The 22,327-nt window shown below is 41.9% G+C and overlaps 2 protein-coding genes across 2 annotated transcripts; one reads left to right on the top strand and one right to left on the bottom strand.

Annotated features, from left to right (window-relative positions):
* The first annotated feature begins 210 nt into the window (after window positions 1-210).
* On the top strand, window positions 211-11,973 carry LOC148899101 (SMAD family member 4-like). The gene is made up of 10 exons (XM_088994143.1): window positions 211-428; window positions 1,339-1,649; window positions 1,818-1,992; window positions 2,092-2,346; window positions 3,187-3,294; window positions 3,395-3,445; window positions 3,947-4,130; window positions 5,198-5,366; window positions 7,082-7,220; window positions 8,743-11,973. Exons 2-10 carry the CDS (start codon window positions 1,410-1,412, stop codon window positions 8,952-8,954), a joined length of 1,533 nt encoding a protein of 510 aa, XP_088850269.1. The 5' UTR covers window positions 211-428; window positions 1,339-1,409; the 3' UTR covers window positions 8,955-11,973.
* Window positions 11,974-12,003: 30 nt separating this feature from the next.
* LOC148899100 (RNA-binding protein MEX3B-like) lies at window positions 12,004-21,772 on the bottom strand. Its single transcript, XM_088994141.1, has 5 exons — window positions 21,048-21,772; window positions 17,983-18,221; window positions 16,286-16,331; window positions 14,627-15,315; window positions 12,004-14,050 (listed from the first exon to the last, which is right to left on the bottom strand). The coding sequence occupies exons 1-5, from the start codon at window positions 21,616-21,618 to the stop codon at window positions 13,649-13,651; spliced, it is 1,947 nt and encodes a 648-aa protein (XP_088850267.1). The 5' UTR covers window positions 21,619-21,772; the 3' UTR covers window positions 12,004-13,648.
* Window positions 21,773-22,327: the final 555 nt, after the last annotated feature.

Genomic DNA, 22,327 nt, shown 5'->3' with positions numbered 1-22,327 from the left:
GATGTTGGTCACCCGAAAAAAAAAATCTCATCTTGAGCCTGTAAACTGTCCTTGAGAGATTTGAAATGTACAAATGTATAAATAACATTTATTATTATTACAATTCAAATTGGCGTTTACCTCCTATTCACAGAGGGCACTATTACACCCGATGCACTGACTACGAAATCCCAGCACAAAACAAAGACGAAGAAGAAACCAATGCACTGGATGAGAACTTACCAGAGGAGAGCTGAGATTTTTTTCCTCCCCCTTCGTACCACTCGTTTTAAGTAGGGATCGTGCTTGTTATTTTATGTTGTTGTTTTTATACTCGAGAACACGTGGTTACCCCTGTGAATCTTAAACATCAATTCTACCGAAGAAAGGAGCGACCAATTCTACGAAAAAAAGGAGCTGCCGTAGCAGCTAGCGCCAGGTTGGGGAAAGTAAGTGTTGGCCTAACGCACAGATAAAGAACAGGATACGATAAATTTTACAATGATCATTCAAGTGAACCAATAATGCCTTGCATCAAAATGATTTATACATTGAGTGAACCTGAAGAGGGAGTAGCTTAGCTAGTTTTTTTTAAGCAGGCGTTGGTCAAAATATGCTAATGAGTATGACTTCTTCCGGTCATCGCCGACTGCAGTGACTTTAAAACGCGGAAAAATAAATTAAAGCTAAGGTTTACGTGTTTACATTTTACCTATATCTTTACAATATTATAATTCCATCTTAAATCTCACATGACGCCCTCTGGGAAGGGATACGTGTGGTACGAGTGAAAGGCATTTATTTTGAAGAATAGGAGCAATCTTTTCCTTATTATTTTGTCGCTTTCACCGGATGCATTTCTTCTGTAAATTTGGCTAAATTCTTTTTCCAATGTTGTGTAATTGTTTTGCGTTTGAATAACTTTGCGTTAATATGGTGTGACAAACAGTGTTTTTAACTGCTAAAACTCGGGTTAACTGTTCATATATTCCCTCCTTAATCAATGTGGCAACGATTTATTAGAATCGGCGACGTCGTAAGGTGCCCGGATGTTTTTATTTTCCTGCTATTGGCACGTCTGCTTGTAAGATGTTTACACATACAGATTCATGTTGCCGCATAGTAACTTAGTGGATAGCATCCCTGCCCAGTGGTCTTGGGCTTCTGGGTTCCAAGCTCTCCTTTGGCCTTCTTGTGTGTATTGTGTTTCTGTTGTACAGATTTATCCCACATTCCAAAAACATGCATTTTACGTTGATTGAAGGCTTTAAGGTGTGCATGGGAGTGTGATTGGTCTGCAATTGGCTGGCAACCATTGAAGATGACTCATTGAATCTGATGTATCCTATCTCCCATCAGCGTCCTGATGGTGTGTTTCTCGAATTGAAGAAGCCCACCTGTCGCAGAGTGTCTCGTCTTCCGAAGCCGACATGTCCATCGCGAATACGCCCACCAGCAACGATGCCTGCCTCAGCATCGTGCACAGCCTTATGTGCCACCGGCAGGGTGGCGAGAGTGAGAGCTTTGCCAAGAGGGCCATCGAGAGCTTGGTGAAGAAACTTAAGGAGAAAAAGGATGAGTTGGACTCACTCATCACCGCCATCACCACCAATGGCGCCCATCCGAGCAAGTGTGTCACTATCCCTAGAACGCTGGATGGACGGCTGCAGGTGGGTTTAATGGACCGTTATCATAAAGTACCTTCATATGGGCATTATTAAACATCTCAATAGTTGCTTAATATTCATCGATTTGGAATATGTCAATTCAAATGATATCTGATGATCCCATGAATTATTTATTTTTGTGTTTATTTTTGCGTGTGCCTCTTCTTCCAGGTGGCTGGACGCAAGGGTTTCCCACATGTGGTCTATGCCAAGCTGTGGCGCTGGCCGGATCTGCACAAAAATGAACTCAAGCACGTTAAATATTGTCAGTATGCATTCGACCTCAAGGCCGACAGCGTCTGTGTTAATCCCTATCACTACGAGCGGGTGGTCTCACCCGGCATAGGTGAGACTGTTCATATTTTTCAATATTACCACCTAGTCACTGATATTATTCATATTATCACTTAGTGAGGCATAATTTCTTGCTTTAACTCCCCACCAGACATATCAGGTCTGAATCTAACCAGCTCCAGGCCTGGCTCAGCGCTGATGGTCAAAGATGAGCATGATTTTGATGGCCCTCAGAGCCTGCCCGTCATGGATGAGGGCCGTTCAATGCAGACCATCCAGCACCCTCCGTCGGGGGGTCGCCCGGGACCCTCCGACCTATTCGCCCCCACCAACATGCTTCCGCCCGCCGAGGCATCCACTTCTGCCTCCACGTCATCGTTCCCCACTGTCGCCACAGGATCAGCTGGTAAGGCTCTCTTTGTCTCTCAAGATGCATCTTCTTTTTTGGGATCCGCTTCATCTACCTGTTTAACTCATTCACTGCCATTCCCAAATTTATTCGGGAATTGAAAACCATGACGTGGAACGCCATTCCCGAATTTGTTCGGCTTTTGGTTTTTCTTGCGGGGGTTGCCGATAAAGCATTGGTCCGACCTCTGGAAGTGTTTTCCCTCCTATGAAGCATTTCAGAATTTGCCTTTTGTTCAGCTGCCCCCATTTCAATATCAGATAACTCCAGACACATATAACTTGGGAATTAACTGTTTTTTTCTGATGAAAGAAGAGACTCTGAGGTTCTTTATTCTGCATTGAATGTTGATGTAGCCCTAAAGCTCAATATTCTGCGGGTCCTGCAATTTGAGTGAAAATGACAAAAACCCTGGAATGGACACATTTTTTCACATCGTCTGGAAGTGATTGAATTGATGTTTACAACTTTGCATTTGTTCAGCAATTTATATTAGTATCTCAACGTCAATTTCTACTGCAAGTGATTTTTATATCTATAGAAACTGATAACCCCTCAATTTCGCTGAATAAATGTTTTGGTTATTTTTGAACGTTTTTTTTATTTTATTTTAGCCTGATTCAGCCTTCTTTAAATTCACTGTGGTCACTCTTATCATTTTTTTTCTTTGCCGTTTAAAATGTTAGTGTGATTTTTTTTAAAATTGTGTTTTTTACTTAAACAGAATATTTAATTTGAACAAGTTCAATAAAACTGCCATGTTTAATAAGAAATGTTACATAAAATACAGAAAAATATTTGTGGTATAAACAAAACACCCCTCCCCCCTCACTTTAGGTGGCAACACCGTCTGGTCAAGGAACAACAGCTTCACTCCCAATACACCGCACCACAGCAACGGTCACCTGCAGCACCACCCTCCCATGCCTCAGCCGGCACACTACTGTGAGTCAGACAACACGCAAACCCGCAAAATAGTTTTTTTTTTGTTTTTTTTTTTTTTTTCAAAAATGGTGATAATCCATTGCTTGGCTCTCATCCTCAGGGTCAGTCCACGATGAGTTTGCCTTTCAGCCGCCCATTTCCAACCATCCTGGTGAGAACCAAACAAAGAATGTAGATGACCGTATTTATCAGTATATAAGGTGCAACCAGAAGCCATTATTTTCCTCCAGCGATGACATTGCGCCTTATATGTGAAGTATTATTGAGCCACAACGGGTCTCGCAACTACTGTCAGCAGCCACTGACACAATTTCCCCCTGTAGAATTAGTCGTGCGTAACCCAAGCCTCTACTGTCGCTCGCGCCTTATGGTTTTGAAAGGCACTTATAAATCATTGACATGTGCATTGACATGTCAATTGCAACAATTTGAGGAAATGTGATGGATATTTATTAATTTACAATGAAATATTTGGCTTTTTGACATATATATTTTGTTTTCCACCTATATTTGTCTTTTAATATTTTATTCAGATCGATTTTTGCCAATTAATAACTTGACGGGATTAATATATTTTAGTATGATGTAGGGTAATTCCCCCCTCCCAGTTCTGCCATTAGAGCTTCAGTTAATAGGTTGAACTGTGTTGCAGCTCCAGACTACTGGTGTTCCATCGCCTACTTCGAGATGGACCTACAGGTGGGCGAGACCTTCAAGGTGCCGTCATCGTGCCCCGTCGTGACCGTGGACGGCTACGTGGACCCATCGGGCGGGGACCGATTCTGTCTAGGCCAACTTAGCAACGTCCATCGCACGGAGGCCATAGAGCGAGCCAGGTAACACCCACTGGCCTTCACTGAACCGCGATTAACCGTACAGGTCACATTTAAACAGTGGCAGGCCGTGGGCATCATCGCTACGTCTGAATCAATCCAGACTGAAAAAAAAGTGTGGTGTGATTTACTACATGTCCAGTAGAGGGTACCATTAGCCAGGAAATAACTGACCGGCCTTTCATAATGATGTCTATTTTTTTAAGTCCATCTTGAAAATGGCTTTAACAGTAAATCAATCAAATCCATTTCTTCTTCTCCTTCAGCCATTGTGGGTTGACAAAACTGTGATTAAATCAACACAATATAATTGCTTATGCATCTCGCTACAATGTGCTAGCTCTGGCCATTATGCTCTTGTCACTAGAGGCTTGTGATCAGAGCCTGACGTTGACCAGTGCCTTCAAGAAGGCATTGGTACCCCTTTTGGGTTGCCAACTCCAAATCTGATTGGTTAGAGCAACAGTTTGCTCGACATATTTGAGGCGACAGGGCCTGCAGAACTGATTGTGAAGGCGTCCATGTAGATTTCTGACCCTGGTAACAAATGACTGAAATGTGATTGGTTAAAATGCTAAAATTCGAAAACACGTCTGGAAGCAGCGCAACAGGGGAAAAGTACTGAAAAGAAGCTGAAAGGCAATTTGGTGTTATTTAATCAGAATTCATGGATAAAATATAATTAACATCAGTACGTGATTCAGATATTTTTAGGCCAGCAGAGAAGGCTTTGCAGGCCTTGACGGTCACTACATTTAAAGTAGTAATAGTAGAGTGCTACTTTGACTTGATTTGTTGTCTGACCAAACTCGCATTATCAAAAATCAACTCTCCTTATTTAAATAAATGGAAATGCAAAGGAAAATAAAATTTTATTGTATTGTTCTGTTTGAAAACATACAGTTATAACTTACTACTACCCTGGTCACAAGGAGGCTTGTGTAATGTGTGTAGTCAGTTGGATTAGGAGTTTGGTCAGGAATAAATGAAGCTCAGGGATCAAGGTATAACCATTGCACAAGTGTACATGGAAAGTTCAGACCATCGACTGAGTTTGACTTATCTGTCAGGCTTCACATCGGCAAAGGCGTGCAGCTGGAGTGCAAAGGCGAGGGCGACGTGTGGGTGCGCTGCCTCAGCGACCACGCCGTTTTCGTGCAGAGCTATTATTTGGATCGCGAAGCCGGACGAGCGCCTGGGGATGCCGTCCACAAGATCTACCCCAGTGCTTACATTAAGGTAAACGCTTCAGAATTGACACTTTCAATGAAAACATTTTTTTAACAAGCAGGGTGTATACACAAACCAGATTCGAATGAATTTGGGAGGTAATGTTAAACATGAACTAAAACACAATACAGTGATACCTTGGCTTACGAACTTAATTGGTTCCCAGACAGTGTGAAAAGTGTGTATCCCAAACATTAATTTCCCATAGGAAACCATTAAAATGAGAATAAGCCGTTCCCAGGTCCCCATAAAACATAATTTTCTACTTTCTAATTTTCTTAGCCTTAAAACTACACAAAATATACCTTATTTTATGGATGATTTCACTGTGTTTTTTTTTATCAATTTTCTCTCTCTGTCGTTTGCCTATCATTATTTGCAGCCCCCCACTGCTGCGTTCTTGACCAATCACGTCCGGGTTTAACCGAAGACTGGGGGTGGGGAATAGAGGACAAAAAATAGTCGGCTGCCATTTCCTTGTTGTTCCATTGTGGTGCTCTGTGTGCTTCCCGAAAAATAGTTTATATGCCAAGATTAAATTCTGGTAAATTTATCGTTCGTTAGCTAAAGCGTTCGTAAGCCGAGGTATCACTGTACAGTGTAATTTGCAATAATAATAATAATACATTTCATTTATAAGCGCCTTTCAAAACTCTCAAGGACACTTTACAGTCACAGGATATTTTTTTATAGCGGCAGCCGCACGCGCAAGCGTTCACTCAAGTAATGTAGTCCCAGACTGTATCAGACGATAACAGTGACTACAGTGAATTCAAAGAAGGCTGAATCAGGCTAAAATAAAAAAAAAAAACTTCAAAAATAATCTAACAAAATGCATTCAGAAAAATTAAAGGTTTATCACTTTCCATAGATACAGAAAGCACTTACAGTGGAAATTGATATTGGGATACTAATATAAATTGCTGAACAAATGCAAAGTTGTAAACATAAACTCATTCACTGCCAGACGATGTGCAAAAATGTGGCCACTTGAATTCCATGATCCACAGAATATTGAGTTTTATGACGACATAAACATTCAATGAGCGTAAGAAACCTTGTACTCTCTTCTTTCATCTGATAAAAGAGTTAATTCCTAAATTATATGGGTCTGAAGTTCTATGAGCTTGAAATGAGGGCGGCTGTCCAAAATAAAATGCAATACATACAGATTGGTTAATATGGCATGTTAACAACAGCTGAAGCTGGAACAAAGCGCTAAAATGGAATAAAAGGGAAATGCTGCCCCCTCGTGGGAGGGAAATCATTGCCAGAGGCCATGGCTAGCGCTTTATTGGCACCCAAGCAGGAAAAAAACAAATCCCGAACAAATTCGGGAACGGCCCTCTATGTCATATTTTAAATTCCCGAATAAATTCGGGAATAGCAGTGAATGAGTTCATGGTTTTCTAAAGGTTTATTGAGCCCACGTGGTGAAATCCTTTCCATATGGAGGTCGGTTTTTGATGCATTGCCGCCCGAGGCATTCTCTCACACAACTGTTCCCTTTCTTCCTCACTTACCAAAACTGCTGCGTATTCAGAAATAGAAGATGATTCAAATCAATTATGGCGACAACCTCATTTTATTCTGTGCTGTTCGTTGCAAGTGATTTTGACTCCCAAAGCCAAAAACATCTTCTCAACGACATCACGTTCTAAACATCACTGTGCTGTTAGCATGAACCTCCTTTTGCCTAACAATATTTACCTGTTTTGTGCCAGGTGTTCGACTTGCGTCAATGTCACAGGCAGATGCAGCAACAGGCGGCGACGGCTCAGGCGGCAGCTGCAGCGCAGGCAGCAGCCGTGGCCGGAAACATCCCTGGACCCGGCTCGGTCGGAGGAATTGCACCCGCCATCAGTAAGTCTGGATCTGAATACAAACACGCACGTCTGTCCTTACGAACATTCGAGTTACGAACAACGGTACATACGAACATTTTTGCGGGTATGTCAAAAAATGTTCGGACAGAGATGCTGTAAGTTACATTTTGTATTGCACGCCTTTTTGCGAGTAGTGCTTCTTTCCGCCGCTAATACCGACGTGAGGCGCTGTGAGAGCTCGCCCATCATCCGCCCCGCATCCGGGGTGGCTTCCTCTGCCCAGTTCGTCGCAGTGCCCGAGCATATATTTTATTAAATGTTTATTTTTCAGTAAAGACCAATACAGGTGACTTATACAAGCCTTAAAGGACAACCGACGCCTCCGGACAAGTTGTGTCCATAATTTGTAAAATGACTTCCACTGAGCGTATTTTACAAAGATTCCACGGCATATAGCTATATTTTACATTTTAAGACTCGCACTGACTATTCAGGAAGTCTTGTTTTCGAGTTGGCAACGATACCTGACGTGACGTCACGTCCGGAACGCCCGACCGAGAAAGCGACACACAATGCATTTTGGGTACTTTGTTTGGACTGAAAACTACGTGTTGATCCGTGTTGATGGCGAAATTAGAAGGAAAACACATAAATAACGCGATGGTGAGTCATTGTGTTTTGCACTGAGACTACTATTTGATACGAGTTGACACAAATTCTCAGCAGACAAATCAGCCCATTTCGAATGGAGCTTGGGCGCCATCTTGTGCATTTTCTGGGGACTACATTGGAGTCCAGACGCCTCAAAATGATACGGAAGAACTTCTTTAATCGATTGCAAACCTTTATGCTTTCCTCTTCAGAACTATTTGAATCATATTCATAACTGGATGAGTAACAAGAAAGCATCTTCGCCGAATCTGAAGCCATTGTTTTGATTCTAGAGCAAGGCAAAGACGTCCTGGCGTGACGTCACGAACAAGGGAGCGGGATCTTGTGAAACTCTGCATCTCCGGGGTCATTTTGAAGTAGTTTTTGGACACTTTAAGTCATTTTTATTGGTGTTTTGCATTTGACGAAAAATATCAGCCTGCGTGTTTTGGGTATTTTAGATGCTATAAAACGTTTTTCTGATGTCAGTTAGGAAACAAAAAAATGGTGTCGGTTGTCCTTTAAACATACTTATTTAAACCTTAAACATACTTATATAAGCCTTCAACATACATTCCATACAAAATATAGCACGAACAAATTCACCTTACGAACGACCGTTCGGAACCTATTTTTTTAGTTGGGGAACATCTGTATCTGTAAAATCTCATTTTATCGAACAAAAACATCCTTTTTTTGTATGCATTTATTTATATTAATACTGATGACAACTCGAAAATGCTCTGTGAAGACAAGTCACCCAAAATATATATATATATATATATATATATATATATAAAATAAATATATATATATAAATAATATATATATATATATATATATACATGAGGATGCCGGCTGTGGAACGCCGCCACAATGGCTCAATTGAGATTCACATTCATCCACAGGTCTGTCGGCGGCAGCCGGCATCGGTGTGGACGATCTCCGCCGTCTGTGCATCCTGCGCATGAGCTTTGTAAAGGGCTGGGGGCCCGACTACCCTCGGCAGAGCATCAAGGAGACGCCATGCTGGATCGAGATCCACCTGCACCGTGCCCTGCAGCTGCTGGACGAGGTGCTGCACACCATGCCTATCGCTGACCCCCAACCACTCGACTGAACTCCTCACGACCGAGGGACTCAATTTACCTGTTGGTGTTCTCGTCGTTGTCGTCAGGTGGGTTTTGACGGTGCTGTAGTGTTAACCCAAAATGAGACATTTCATCTGAAAGGACAAACTGGATCGGTCAGACGTCTGGACTTGACCGGAGTGCTGTGGTTTTTTTCCCCACACGATAAACATTTGCGATTTCTCTCCAACTCCCTTGTTTTTACCAGCCACTTCATTAGGTACACATGCATAAATATTTAACAAATATTGGGGAGTATTAGGGCCACATTGTAAAGAGAAGAACATTTATTTTACAAAAAAAAATATGGATATTCCCTTACCAATGTTTGTCCAAGTAGAATATGCTTTTATGAGAAGGAATGAAGTCTGTAATGGTGATAAAGTTTGACTTTTAACTTAACAAAGATGCATTTATAATAATAATCATAATGATACATTTAATTTATAAGCGCCTTTCAAAACTCTCACAATGACAGATCCTTTATAATTTATAGTGCATGAGCAGTAGAGAAACATGGGTTAACACTGAAACATTAAAAAACAAATTCCTGTATTCGACAGGAATAAATTATAATATTGCCAAAGAAATAAAGTGGCATTATGTAAATCTTACAAGAGGAATAAAACCTTTTTATGTGGAGAAAAGATGTATTTTACAAAGTACAGTGATACCTTGGCTTATGAACTTAATTGGTTCCCAGACAGTGTAAGGCAAAAAGTGTATCCCAAAAATTAATTTCCTATAGGAAACCATTAAAATGAGAAGAATCCGTACCCAGGTCTCCATAAAACATAATTTTCTACTTTTTAATTTTCTAAGCCTTAAAACTACACAAAATATACTTTATTTTATGTATAATAAATGTGCTATGGTATTATAATTAAAGAAATAAACTACTGTATAATAGTCTTTTTATTTACCTTTGTGATGGTCGTTGATGGCTTGATGGAATGCAGTTGCCGGTTTCATCAGCATTAAACACTTGATGAGGGACGTAGCCTTCTTCTTTCACCATCTTGAGGAATGATCCCATGTAGGTGCTTTCTCTGCGATAATTTTACCGAGTTCCTCATCAATTGTGTTCTTTTTAGCTGGGTTGATAGCTTTTTGCATCAGGTGTACAGATAGATGGCTTGTGCGGGTTATTTGTGGAGCCTGATTGATGGGAATTTTAACCTTGCAGTCTACACTCTGCCTTCGAACTATCAAAGTTGAAACGAGTCCAAATTTAACTGTTTTCTATCCGTTTTGTCACTCTGCCATCTGCCTGTCTCTTTAATGTTTACACCACCTCCCCTCACTGCTCCGTTCTTGACGTGGCTTTAACCGAAGACTGGGGGCGGGGAATAGAGAACAAAAAAAATGTCGGCAGCCATTTTCTTTTTTGGAGAATGGCTTCACTCTCTCTGTCTGTAACGCCCCCCCTGCCCCTCACTGCTGCGTTCTTGACCAATCACGTGCCTTTAACCGACGACTGGGGGTGGTGAATAGAGGACCAAAACAAGCCGGCTGCCATTTTCTTGTTAGGAGAATGGGCTCGTTTGCGAACAACACATCACTCATTGTGGCAGCTCCGTGTGTATCCCGAAAAATAGTTTGTATGTCAAGGTAAAGTTTTCATAAATTTAATGTTCGTAAACCGAAACGTTCGTAAGCCAAGGGGTTCGGAAACCGAGGTATCACTGTAGTTAGAATTTTATCAGGAAAAGCATGATAGGTTGCCCAAAAATATAGAGTTCAAGTTTTAAAATATTATGGAGATTAGTCCTATTTTTTATTGTTGTTTTATTCAAGAATGGGTAATATTTAGAGAATTTCAACAGAGAATAATTGTGACAATAAAGTTGCAATTTTACCGCCACTTAGTTATAAAAGTACCGTACAGTTGTCTTATTGAGAATGAAGTAATTTTAGAACAACGCAGGACTATTATGATGATTTCAGAGTAGTTGTCAGTTTAAAATGTAGCCACCGCTAAATGGAATTAAATGGTAATTTTACAAGACAATTATTAAAAAAACAAAAGGGTACGGATATTATTTATAATTTTTCTGAGAATAGAGTGAAAATATTACAAAAAGTAAACGTTTTACTCAAATAGAGTTTTGAAAAAAGGTGAGATTTACAAGAAAAAAAATTAGTCAAACCTCTGTGTTTGAACGTCTCGGTTCTCGACCATTTCGGTTTTCAACCAAAAATTTTGGGTTTTCTATGCCTCGGCTTACAACCAAAATTTGCTTCTCGGCCAAACTGAGTGCACCTGAATGCGCCACTGGACTCCCATCCGCTTCCTTACACATCACTTCTATGTGTCATGTCTCATTTTGACTCACGCGTGTGTTGTTGAACATTTTTTTTATTATCAAAAAAGAGACGTGTTTGGCTGGAATTTCTGCAAATCAAACATTTTCCTCATGTAGCGTTCCATTGTGAGCAGGCGTGTTTCTATTATTCAATCACGATAAAAAAGTAGACATTGATTGTAATCGGATGTTTCGAGTTTCGAACAGCTTTGGTCGAAAACTGAGGTTTGACTCGATGAGACTTTCAATGAATCAATAGAGAATTACAGGTATGTGCGAGTCTTTTTGGGGACTGTTTAAAATGTAAAGTCAGAAAGTTGACTATCTCAAGAGATTGTGTGTACCTAATGTTGTGGCCAGTGACAAATCCTCTTGTGTATTATCGGTTCACAAAATACCAGCTGTAAATCTCCATTTCCTGGCAGTTGTGATACATTTTATTGATTTTGTTTTTCCTCCTCAAATTTTTTCTAATTTTTTTAGCACTTTATTTTGACTTAGCTGTGCGTTTGTATTTGAACACTAAGGATGCCATTTTGTTTCCCAACTTGTCACCAACACCTGATGTTTCTGCTGCAGCTCGTCTGACATGTTTTTTTTTTAATCGGGTATATGTAAATATAAATATATATCATCATTGTAGTGCATGCTGATGTAAATGGTCCTGCATTTAAACTCACTCATGTTACATGAATAAATCAAATCATCAGTGATACAATCAAGAGACTCAATGTGGCTTTAAATGAAACCGTCTTTATTAAGTAACCTTAATATCAGAAAAATAAAACTCTTAAATTCTCTTTACAGCAAATATATATATATAATAATATCAGTGCTTTGGCCGCAATAACTTAAAAGGCCCCTTTATAAAATATAGTCAGATTTTTTTTACTCCTTCCTCCACCCCATTTTGAATTGAGATTTGTATAATATATATGCCATAAGACCTGCCCCCTACATATACATAAAGTAGTAAAGTTAGCACAAAAAAAAGGCTACTAAAAATGTACACTTTCTTAAACACGCATTAGCAGGCAGCTCATATCTTCATCGGTTTAATTGTACTTTTTCTTATTAAACAGACATGCTTGTGCACACACATTCCATATATCCAGTGGTGGCGTTCCAACAAATCTAACTACGAAGCATTGCAAATTCATTTATCGCCCTCGCAAAGTAAAGGTAGAAAAATTAAAATCTTATTGTAAACATTGGAATATAGATACTTTGTCAAGATACATATATTTAGAATATGAAATGTAACAAAATAAAAATTAACTTCTGTATATCTCAGTCCTTAATATAATACAATATAGATGAGGGTTGACCGTGTATATTGCATTCACCCTCTCATCGAAATAAAACATTAAAAATAAAACGGACGGATAAAGATTGGAGGGGAGAGAACCTGGAGGTTTATTTTGTGCGGCTTAGTGATGAAGCATAAAATGGACTCGAATGACGAACCCCTAAAAAACGGAGGCAAATTATTTAATGTATTTGTGTAGTGTCTACAATCCAGGCACTTTCCCCTCAGAAACGTCCAACAACAGTCCCATGCGTCAAAATAAAGATGATTTTGGGGGTGTAAGGAATGGATAAACATAGTCCCCCCTCACCCCAATGAAAAAGTACCATCAAATCCCTCATTTTATTTCCTCGCCCTGGTTTTCCTAACCCAGGCGGACTCTTGCATAGGCCTGGTGGCAGAACCAGAAAATTGGTCAATTTTAAAACTAAAATTAAAATCTGAACACTGGAGAACATTCAAGAAGTTGTTCCTACATTTAACAGCAGTTTTTTTTGGAAAAGGAATGTTAAGACTAAGTATGCGCAAAAAAACAAACAAAAAAATGCGGAAGCAAACAAAAAGTGTTAAGACTTTAAACCTGATGTATACATTACATCAGCCTAAAACAAAAAAAAAGGCCACGCTTTAGGTTGTTTTTGAAGCCATCTGATTTTCTTTTCGGAACTTAATTTCAGGCACGAGTTTTAACTGTAAACGACTTTGATCCTGGTGCAGTGAATCCTAGCAATCTGGGACCTAATTAAAGAAAAAAAAATACATATATAGCACCGCTAAGGTAACGAGTTGACGCCCAGTGGAGTGTAAAAAAAAGAAAAGGCGGGTTTTCATGCCGCTTCAGTATATGATGTGCGAATGTATAATACGACTAGTTAATACGATACGGTTGGGAGTCCTGCCATTTGTAAACATGCTCATTTGCACCCCCGTGTGGAGGGTGGCGATCATGAGAGTCGGCTGCAAATTCCGCCCCCTCAATAAAAACAAAAACAAAACAAAACAGGAAAGACGGTTAAATCGTTTGAAACATTTTCTGGTCGCTACATTTGAAGATTTGGCCGTTGGGCAGTCACATATTGCGAAGCCGGAGTGCCCGCGTGACGGGCGACAGGCACACGGGGCAGGTGGCGTCGGGATACTGGCAGATTTGGGCGGCGCATTTAGCGCAAAAGAGGTTGTGGCCGCAAGGGACCAGGGCGGCCATCGCCCGGCCGTCGAGGCAGCGGATGCACATATCGGGGCCTGGGCGGCGACCCGGACCCGCCGGAGCCCCTGCCACATAGGCCAGGGAGGGCTCGGGCGGGGACGAGGACGAGCTGTCGCCAGAGGAGGAAGAGAAGGCCGAGCAGTAGGAGGGCGGGCGGTGGCCGCCGCCAAACGGAGGGCGGAGCATGTGCAGCGCCTGGGGGTGCTCCAGGGCGTCGGCCCCGGGGAAGGTGGGTGAGAGACGGGGCGTTCCGGGCTGACTCGTCTGGAAACGTTCATGACAACAACGCAAGGTCAAACACACGACACACGACCTGATTTCAAGCCTTCATTTCAGTTTTTGAAATTAAAGTTGAAGTTATTTTAACAGAAGTATGTCATATGTGGCACGGATGCAATATATCTAAATGCATTTCTTGATTCTGCACTATGTACAGTCTTGTTTATAGAACGGTTTTTGCACATCTACATTTGCACAGTTGACATTTTTATTTTGTTATGCTTAGAATATCTTGTTTTCTATCCTTTCACTCCCACCCCAACCCCATCCCTCTTCAATTGCTGCTGTGGACTGCAAATTTCCCCATTGCGGGACGAATAAAGGTATTCTGATTCTGATTCTGATCATGTAGCAATATGCGCTAATCGTAATAGACCTGCGCCGGTGGTGGCGCAGTGCAGTTACAAAGTTGCGCCAGTGCCTGTCAAAATGCGTAAATGGCCCAAGGGCCCAGATGCAACCCTGGGTTAGGGTTCGAAACAAATATCAGGTGTTGAAATTCGGCTTCCGTGCCATAATGAGGGTTTCACACGGTCACTTGTAAATCCAAGCACCACCTACCTGTGCGGGCCGTGCGTCCAAGGCCTGAAGACTTTGGTGGTCCACAAAAGGGCTCCAGTTGTGGGGTGGGACGCCGCCCGTGGAGACTGTAAGGGGTTCGAATCCCGATGAAGAGCTCGCGGCCGCCGCTGCGGGCTCCTCGCAGCCCACCGCGGGCAGGCTGTCTCCGAACCAGAAGCTCGTAGCCCCTGGATTGTCATTGCTGCTGTTATTGTTGTTGTTGTTGGAATTCGCATTGAACGAGCAAGTGGGGCTGAAGTCAGCCATGCGGTTGGAAGCTCCGCCGCTTCCTCCATAGAAGGAGTCGGTGGAGCTGGAGCCGCTGCCCAGGGAGCTGGAACTGTCGTTGCGATAGGTGGAAGAGATGCGGCCAGCGCCGGATGCGTTAGCCCGCTGGCCGCCGCTCAGATTCGCCTGGAGGACGCCGCCCGCGACGAACCACCCGGCTTCACCATTGTTGTCGAAGCTGACGTCCGTGCCGTTGAATTGGAAGTCGTTGTTGTCGGCGCCCGGTGCCTCCACGCCACTGCCGCAGTTGCCCGTGCGCTGGGCGATGTGCGCCTCAATCTCTTCGCGGGCACGGTCAACATTCTCCGGCATACCCGTCACCTCAAACACCGGCTCTTTGTCACGACTCGGCGTGACGATGTAGGTGTGCGTCTGCTGCTGGATGCGCTTGATGGTTGCCCCTATAGCACAAATGACCTTACATTACAGTGGTGCTTGCAAGTATCCCCATTTACGTGACTCGATCTCAAACTCATTTTTTGTCGAGGGCCACATTGTAGTTACGGTTTCCTCTCGAGGGCCGATATGAATTTGGGGAAACCATTACAATGTTTCATCTCCTCCACATATATATATAGACACACAACAAATTAATGAATAATTAGTTTTCAAATCTCAAATAAAGAATAATGACTGTTATTGTGGTTTACATACGACAATTTGAAATTTTGGTTGAGCAAAAATCATGAAATTTCACAAGATGGATTTGCTTTCACGGGCCGAATGAAATGACGTGGCGGCCCAGATTCGGCCCGCAGGCCTTGACTTTAACACCTGTTTGTTTATGTGCTAATGTCAAAGGGAAGAAATTAAACAGCTTTGCGCAAATTGCTGGAGTCCAAGATTTTAAGTTTCTGTGGTTTCTCTCAGAGAAGCTGGAATATTCTTATTACTATTTTAAACAGATTATTTTCTTACAGACAGTGGCTTTTTTTAGGTGTTCAATTACCTTACATGTTTCGACGTATACTTCCGCCTTCCCGGAAGTATACGCCGAAACATTTAAGGTAATTGAACACCTAAAAAAGCCACGGTCTGTAAGAAAATAATCTGTTTAAAATAGATAACAAGTAGACAGTATGAACTTAACACAACTATTCTTATTACTGTATTATTATTATTATTATTATTATTATTATTATTATTATTATTGTGCGTTACACACCACAGTAAACATCAAGTCTCCGCTATAGGTGCTTTGCCGCTATCTTGTGTCATCCATAAGCAATTACAAACTTCTGTGGGACATTAACTAATCAGCATTTGGCTCTTGACAGCAAGGTTCGTTTCAAACTGTTGTAAGTAAATTCAATACAATGAAAAAAACTCTTATTGCTGTTGACTAATAATATAAACTTGTACAATATGTACCTTTTGGACCCACAACCAGTCCTACGACACGGTATGGCACCCGCACCTGCAGGAAAATAACGGTTAATACATAAAGTATTTAACAGATTTTTTTTGGTACACCTGAATTTTTTTACGAGACTCAAATCAAGAAACATGTCAACTCATTCTGCTTTCATAACGTTAAATGCCGTTTTTGTCTTAAAACGCCCAACCACTTGCGCCGCAGCACACCAGCATGATTTTATTGAAATAATATACAGTGATATCTCGGTTTACGAACACTTTAGCTAACAAACTTTTCGCCTTACGAGTATTAAATTCGCAAGAATATAATCTTGGCAGACGAACTAGATTTCGGGAAACACACGGAGCGCCACAATGGCTGGCAGACTAGTTTTCGGCGGAAGAACACCAAACCATACGGCCGAACAGTGCCACCGTGGCTGCCGGACTACTTTTCCACACACTCTTTCTCTGAGTGCTTACGTGGCATATGTGGTTTGCTATGGAGTGGATACTTTTGCTTTTTTGGGACCGAAAGACCCCACCACAGCCGAGTGTTCAGCCGAAGAGGACACAAAAGAAATTGAGCTCGAGCAGAAGAAGGAGATCATTGTGAAAAACGAACGAGGTGTGCGTTTGTGTAACTTAGCGTCCCAGTACCAGTATGCTAAGTCGACCATTGGTACGTGTGGCTAAGGGTGTTTCTGTGTTGTATAAGCAACGGTCTCAGGCAATAGAAGAGGTTGAAAAACTTTGGTTGATTTGGATGAACGAAAAGCAGCTAGCAGAGAACATTGTGAGTGAGGGTATTATTGCCGAGAAAGCACGGCAACTTCATTCGGATATCATCAAGAGGCAACTACATCAACGACTATCACAAAGGTAAATAAAACGACTTTATTATACAGTAGAGTTTCTTTCTTTAATTAGAATACAACAGCACAGTTACTATACATAAAATAAGTTATATTTTGCGTAGTTTTACGGCTTATTTAGTCGAAAATTCTGTTTTATGGGGACCTGGAAACGGACTGTTCTCATTTTTAATGTTTTCCTATAGGAAATTAATGTTTGGAAGACACACTTTTCGCCTTGCACACACTTTTTGGGAACCAATTAAGTTTGTAGGCTGAGGTATCACTGTCTAGATATTTTAACAATCCATCCATCCATCTTCCGTACCGCTTATTCCTCATTAGGGTCGCGGGGGTTGCTGGAGCCTATCTCAGCTGTCTTAGGGCACGAGGCGGGGGACACCCTGAATTGGTTGCCAGCCAATCGCAGGGCACACAAAGACATACAACAGTCACTCTCACACTCACAAATAGGGACAATTTGGAGTGGTCAATCTGCCTGCCATGCATGTTTTTGGAGTGTGGGAGAAAACCGGGGGACCCGGAGAACATGCAAACTCCACACAGGGAGGCCGGACCAGGACGCGAACCAGCGACCTCTGCACTGTGAAGCCGGTGTGCTAACCACTCGACTACCGGGCCGCCCGATATTTTAATATTTATATTTTAATTCTAATAGACGTGCGCCGGTGCTGGTGGAGTTACAAAGTTGCGGCAGTGTCTGTCAAAATGCGTAAATGGCGCAAGGGCCCAGATTCATCACTGAAACTGGACGTATTTTTGTCAAATTGGCTTAGTGGTTGGAAAACACAGCTGGTATGAGATTTAAAACAAGGAGAATGCACTATTATCCACTACCTGAATGGTGGTTTGTCCGGGTAAAGTAGGGATCCCCGGCCCGGACGCCACAGACAGAGAGCCGGCTTTGTTACGAGACGCCCGTATGAGGGAGAAGTGCTCGGCGGCTGACAAAATCTCCCGTTTGGCCATGCATACGTCTTCCTTGCGTCCCGTCACAACAAAAACCGGCTGTTCGCCCCTCACCGGCGTCTTGATGTACGTGTTGGTCTTGGCTCGGAGTGCTTTAATCTTACAACCTGGGAGAAAGACATTTTTAAAAAGGGTTTTATGAGTGATAATTATGTGCTCAAAGGTGAAGTGAAATGTGTCTGTCAGCAACATATTCATTCTGTCAACACAAAAGTGGCCATGCATTGGTTACAGATGTTGCAAATACAGGTTTGAGATTATTAACTCATTCACTGCCAGACATGCAAAAATGTGTCCACTCCGGTGCCAGGGCTTTTGTCATTGTCAATTGAATTCCAGGACCCACAGAATATTGAGTTTTAGGACAACATAAACATTCAATGTGGCGTAAAAAACTTTTGACTCTCTTCTTTTATCAGGAAAAAAAGAGTTAATTCCTAAATTACCATATTTTCGGGAATATAAAGCGCACCTTCAACGAATGGCATATTTGAAAACCTTTTCTATACATAAAGTGCACCGCATCATAAGGGGCACCTTCAATGAATGACATATTTAAAAAAAAAAAAACATTTTCCGTACATAAGGCACACCGGATTATGAGATGCATGGCTGTTTTTTGGTTGAGTTATATGATCTTGAAATGAGGGTGGTTATCCAAAATACAATGCATTACATGCGAGCAATCCATATTGGATTGGATTTAGCTTTATTAGTCTCACAGTGGAGACATTTACATTTCACAGCAGCAAAGTTATGAAAGGAAGATGAAAGGAATGAAAGAAGTAGAAAACCAAAATACAGAATATTTAATATATATAAATACAGTCAATACAAATACAGTAAAGTCTCGTTATATCGATATTCAAGGGAGTCCGAAAAAATATCGATATAACCGGGACTATCGATATATCCGACCCTGTTTGCATGTAATTTTCTCTGTGTGTGCATAGCAATAGTATCGATATAACCGGGACTATCGATATATCCGATATCGATATAACGACACTTTACTGTAATATAAAAACAGAAGGCGGAAGTAGACGCCGAAACATGTCAGGTATTTGGACACCGACAGTACACTGTCTGTAAGATAGGAATCTGGTTTAAATTAGATATCAAGTAGACAGGATGAACTTAATACAACTAATACAGAATATTGTTTATATAGCGCTTCAAAGGACAACCGACACCATTTTTTTGTTTCCTAACAATCATCAGGAAAACGTTTTATAGCATCTAAAATACCCAAAACACGCAGGCTGATATTTTTAGTCAATAAAAATGCCTTAAAGGACAACTGACGTCTCCGGACAAGTTGTGTCCATAATTTGTAAAATGGCTTCAAATGACTTCTACTGAGCATATTTTACAAAGATCCCACCGCATATAGCTATATTTTACATTTTAAGACTCGCGCTGAATATTCCGGAAGTCTTGTTTTTGAGTTGGTGACGAGTCCGTACGTGACGTCACTGAAGGAACGCCCCTGACCGGAAAAAAGGACACATTGTAGCAGTCCTAACATCACATCAATGCATTTTGCTGTGCTTGTTTGGTCTGAAAACGTCATGTTGCACCAAAAACAGCCAGAAGAGGGCGAACAAGCTCCATATAAGGAATTTATCAGCCTGTGGAAACGTGCTGATTAATTCCTCACGGGGAGCTTGGTCGCCATTTTCTGCCTCTTTTCTGGGACACTACATTGCAGTCCAGATGCCTCAAAATGTATGCTTTCCTCTTCAGAACTATTTGTAACATATTCATAACTGGATGTGTAACAAGAAAGCATATTCTCCGAATCTGAAGCCATTTTTTTGATTCTCCAGCAATGCAAGACGTCTTGGTGTGACGTCACGAATTGGTGGCGGGACTTTCTGAAAATGCTCAATTCGCAGCTCAATTTTTTTGCAGATTTTGTACACTTCGGGTCATTTTTATTGGTGTTTTGCATTTCAATAAAAATATCATGTTTTATTGCAAGGCTGATGTTCACCGAGTGCACAACTGTAGTTGGTGTTAAATCTTTGACAACCACAAGGTTTGAGTGATGCGGTCACTCCAATGATTTTTTTTCCATGATGTTAATAAATGAGAAGTCATCGTTGAATTGCAATTTAAAGCTCTCAAAACACTCATGCCATTTCGAGAGGATTAAATATTCCTTTCAAGCTGTGGTTGACTCCAGCCATTTCCTGTTGTTGTGTTAACAGTGTGCACCCTCCCCCATCAGCAGGCGCACCAACACAGCTCTTTAATCATTTGAAAAAACCCAACACAAAGCTCAACAAAAGACAGACGTGCAAGCAGGCTGTATGGTCAAGAATACGTGTGTTCTATGTTGAATTTAACGTGGGAAACCATAGGACTGCCCACGCAGACCTACAATGAAAAACTACACAAGGGGCTGATGTGGCAAAGCAACTTGCGGTCTTCGAAGACAAAAGAAAGCACACGATATATAGATTAAAAACATCGAGAAAAGACGTGAGAGCAAGGACAAAAATAGACGACTCGAGTGGGAGTGTATGTTGATTCATTAACAACTTTCTTTGAAAGCTTTTCAGTCGATTCTGGTTCGAATCGGGAGGCGCTTGGGTTGACCCATTTTGGAGCCACGCTCACGAGGCTAGCCACACTCATGCAAGCATCAATGTCAAAAAACAGAAGAAAACAAAATGTGTCAAGTATGAGAAGAATGCCATGGGTGCATTCGATTGATGGCAACTTGTCTGTGATGATGAAAAACTTTCCATTCAAATAAAGACAGTAAACCATGTGTTGTAACGTGCTAATTACAACAATAAGTTACAAGCTAAATGTTAGCTCGATGGATAGCACCGCCACGGCCCAATTTACAACCATGGTTACAATGGTTTTGTAGAATTTCATAATAAGTACACTTCCTTCGAACGTCTTCGAGAAACACTCACCCTGTCGACCCACGATCTCCGCGACGTGCTCGGAACTGGGCACGGCCACGCATTCAGTCGTGTTGACACTTTTCCGGCGAGCCAGGAGCGATGCCTCGGCCTCAAAGCAGCCACCGCCCGGCTCTCCGCAATACACGCCGGCATCACCCCCCCGTTCGTCTCCATGGTAGAGCAACACCGTCTCAACTTGCTCCAAAGCTGACGGCAACACAGAGCCGCCCTGCCCCGAAGAATGCATATATTGGTGGGCCTGCGACAGCAACGGGCTCCCCGACGTGGTTGGAACTTGTGGATCTTCGTCCTCGGGTGTGACGTTTCCTTCGTCTCCCGAAGGTGGTCGATGCTGCAGTGGCTTCAAATCGAGGACCGTACCGAGGAGGTTAAATCGGGACGCCGGGATGAGGTGATGCTGGTATAAGGCTGAGCTTTCATCCAATTGCTCGGAAGACGTCTGACTTTGGGGGCCAAGGTGCTCGTCGAGGCCCATGCCGGCGAAAGCGTGCACTAGCGGCGGCGGTGAGACCTCAGATTCTCCCTCATCGGCCTCCAGCAAAGACGTGCTGCTCGGCATCGTTGCACAATTTTGTCAAGAATATGAAATCCGGGAAAGGAAGCACAAACAAACAAAATGCGAATAACAAGCGACCAGCGCCAGGTGGTTGAAATGTGCGTACTGTGTGGCTTTTGTTTTGTCTGGGCAGTTTACCCACGAGCACGTTAATCTCGCCCAGTTTTGCTCTCGCGAGAGTTGAATTCTAGGTCAAACGACGTGTTCCTGTCACCAGCTCAGCACAGACACTTGAGGTCACGCCTTGTATGGATTCAGTACTAATGGCGATATAATATTTTGGTTTGAAAGAGATGAGAGGCCACAGGTACTCACAGTCTGAACATAAACGCACGGACATATAAAAAGACGAAAGTAAATAAATAAATAAATAAATAAGGAAGCATTTCGATTTGCTGTTACTTCTTTACAGCCTATGTTTTGATAACTAGAAGGGAGAAAAAACGCATCTGCACACAAAATGTCCTTCTTTGAATAATCAACTAGTACTCACAAGAAAAAAGAAACAAACGTTTCCCACCAGAGCATAACAAAACAATTGGAATTCAAACTAGCTGGTTAAACATGATATACATTATATTTTATACTAGTTGTTCCAGTTATTTAATGTGATACTTTTTTTGGTAAAAAGCTGGTGGTATAGGCTGCCACAAATCCCAATGCATCGGCCACAAACAATTCTTATTGCCAACAATGTCAAACACACCTAAAT

Source organism: Hippocampus bargibanti, linkage group LG04 (assembly GCF_051943395.1).
Source record: "Hippocampus bargibanti isolate YZ-2025 linkage group LG04, ASM5194339v1, whole genome shotgun sequence".
NCBI lineage: Eukaryota > Metazoa > Chordata > Actinopteri > Syngnathiformes > Syngnathidae > Hippocampus > Hippocampus bargibanti.
Note: the sequence above shows the minus strand (reverse complement) of the source record. Positions and strands in the feature narration are given on the sequence as shown.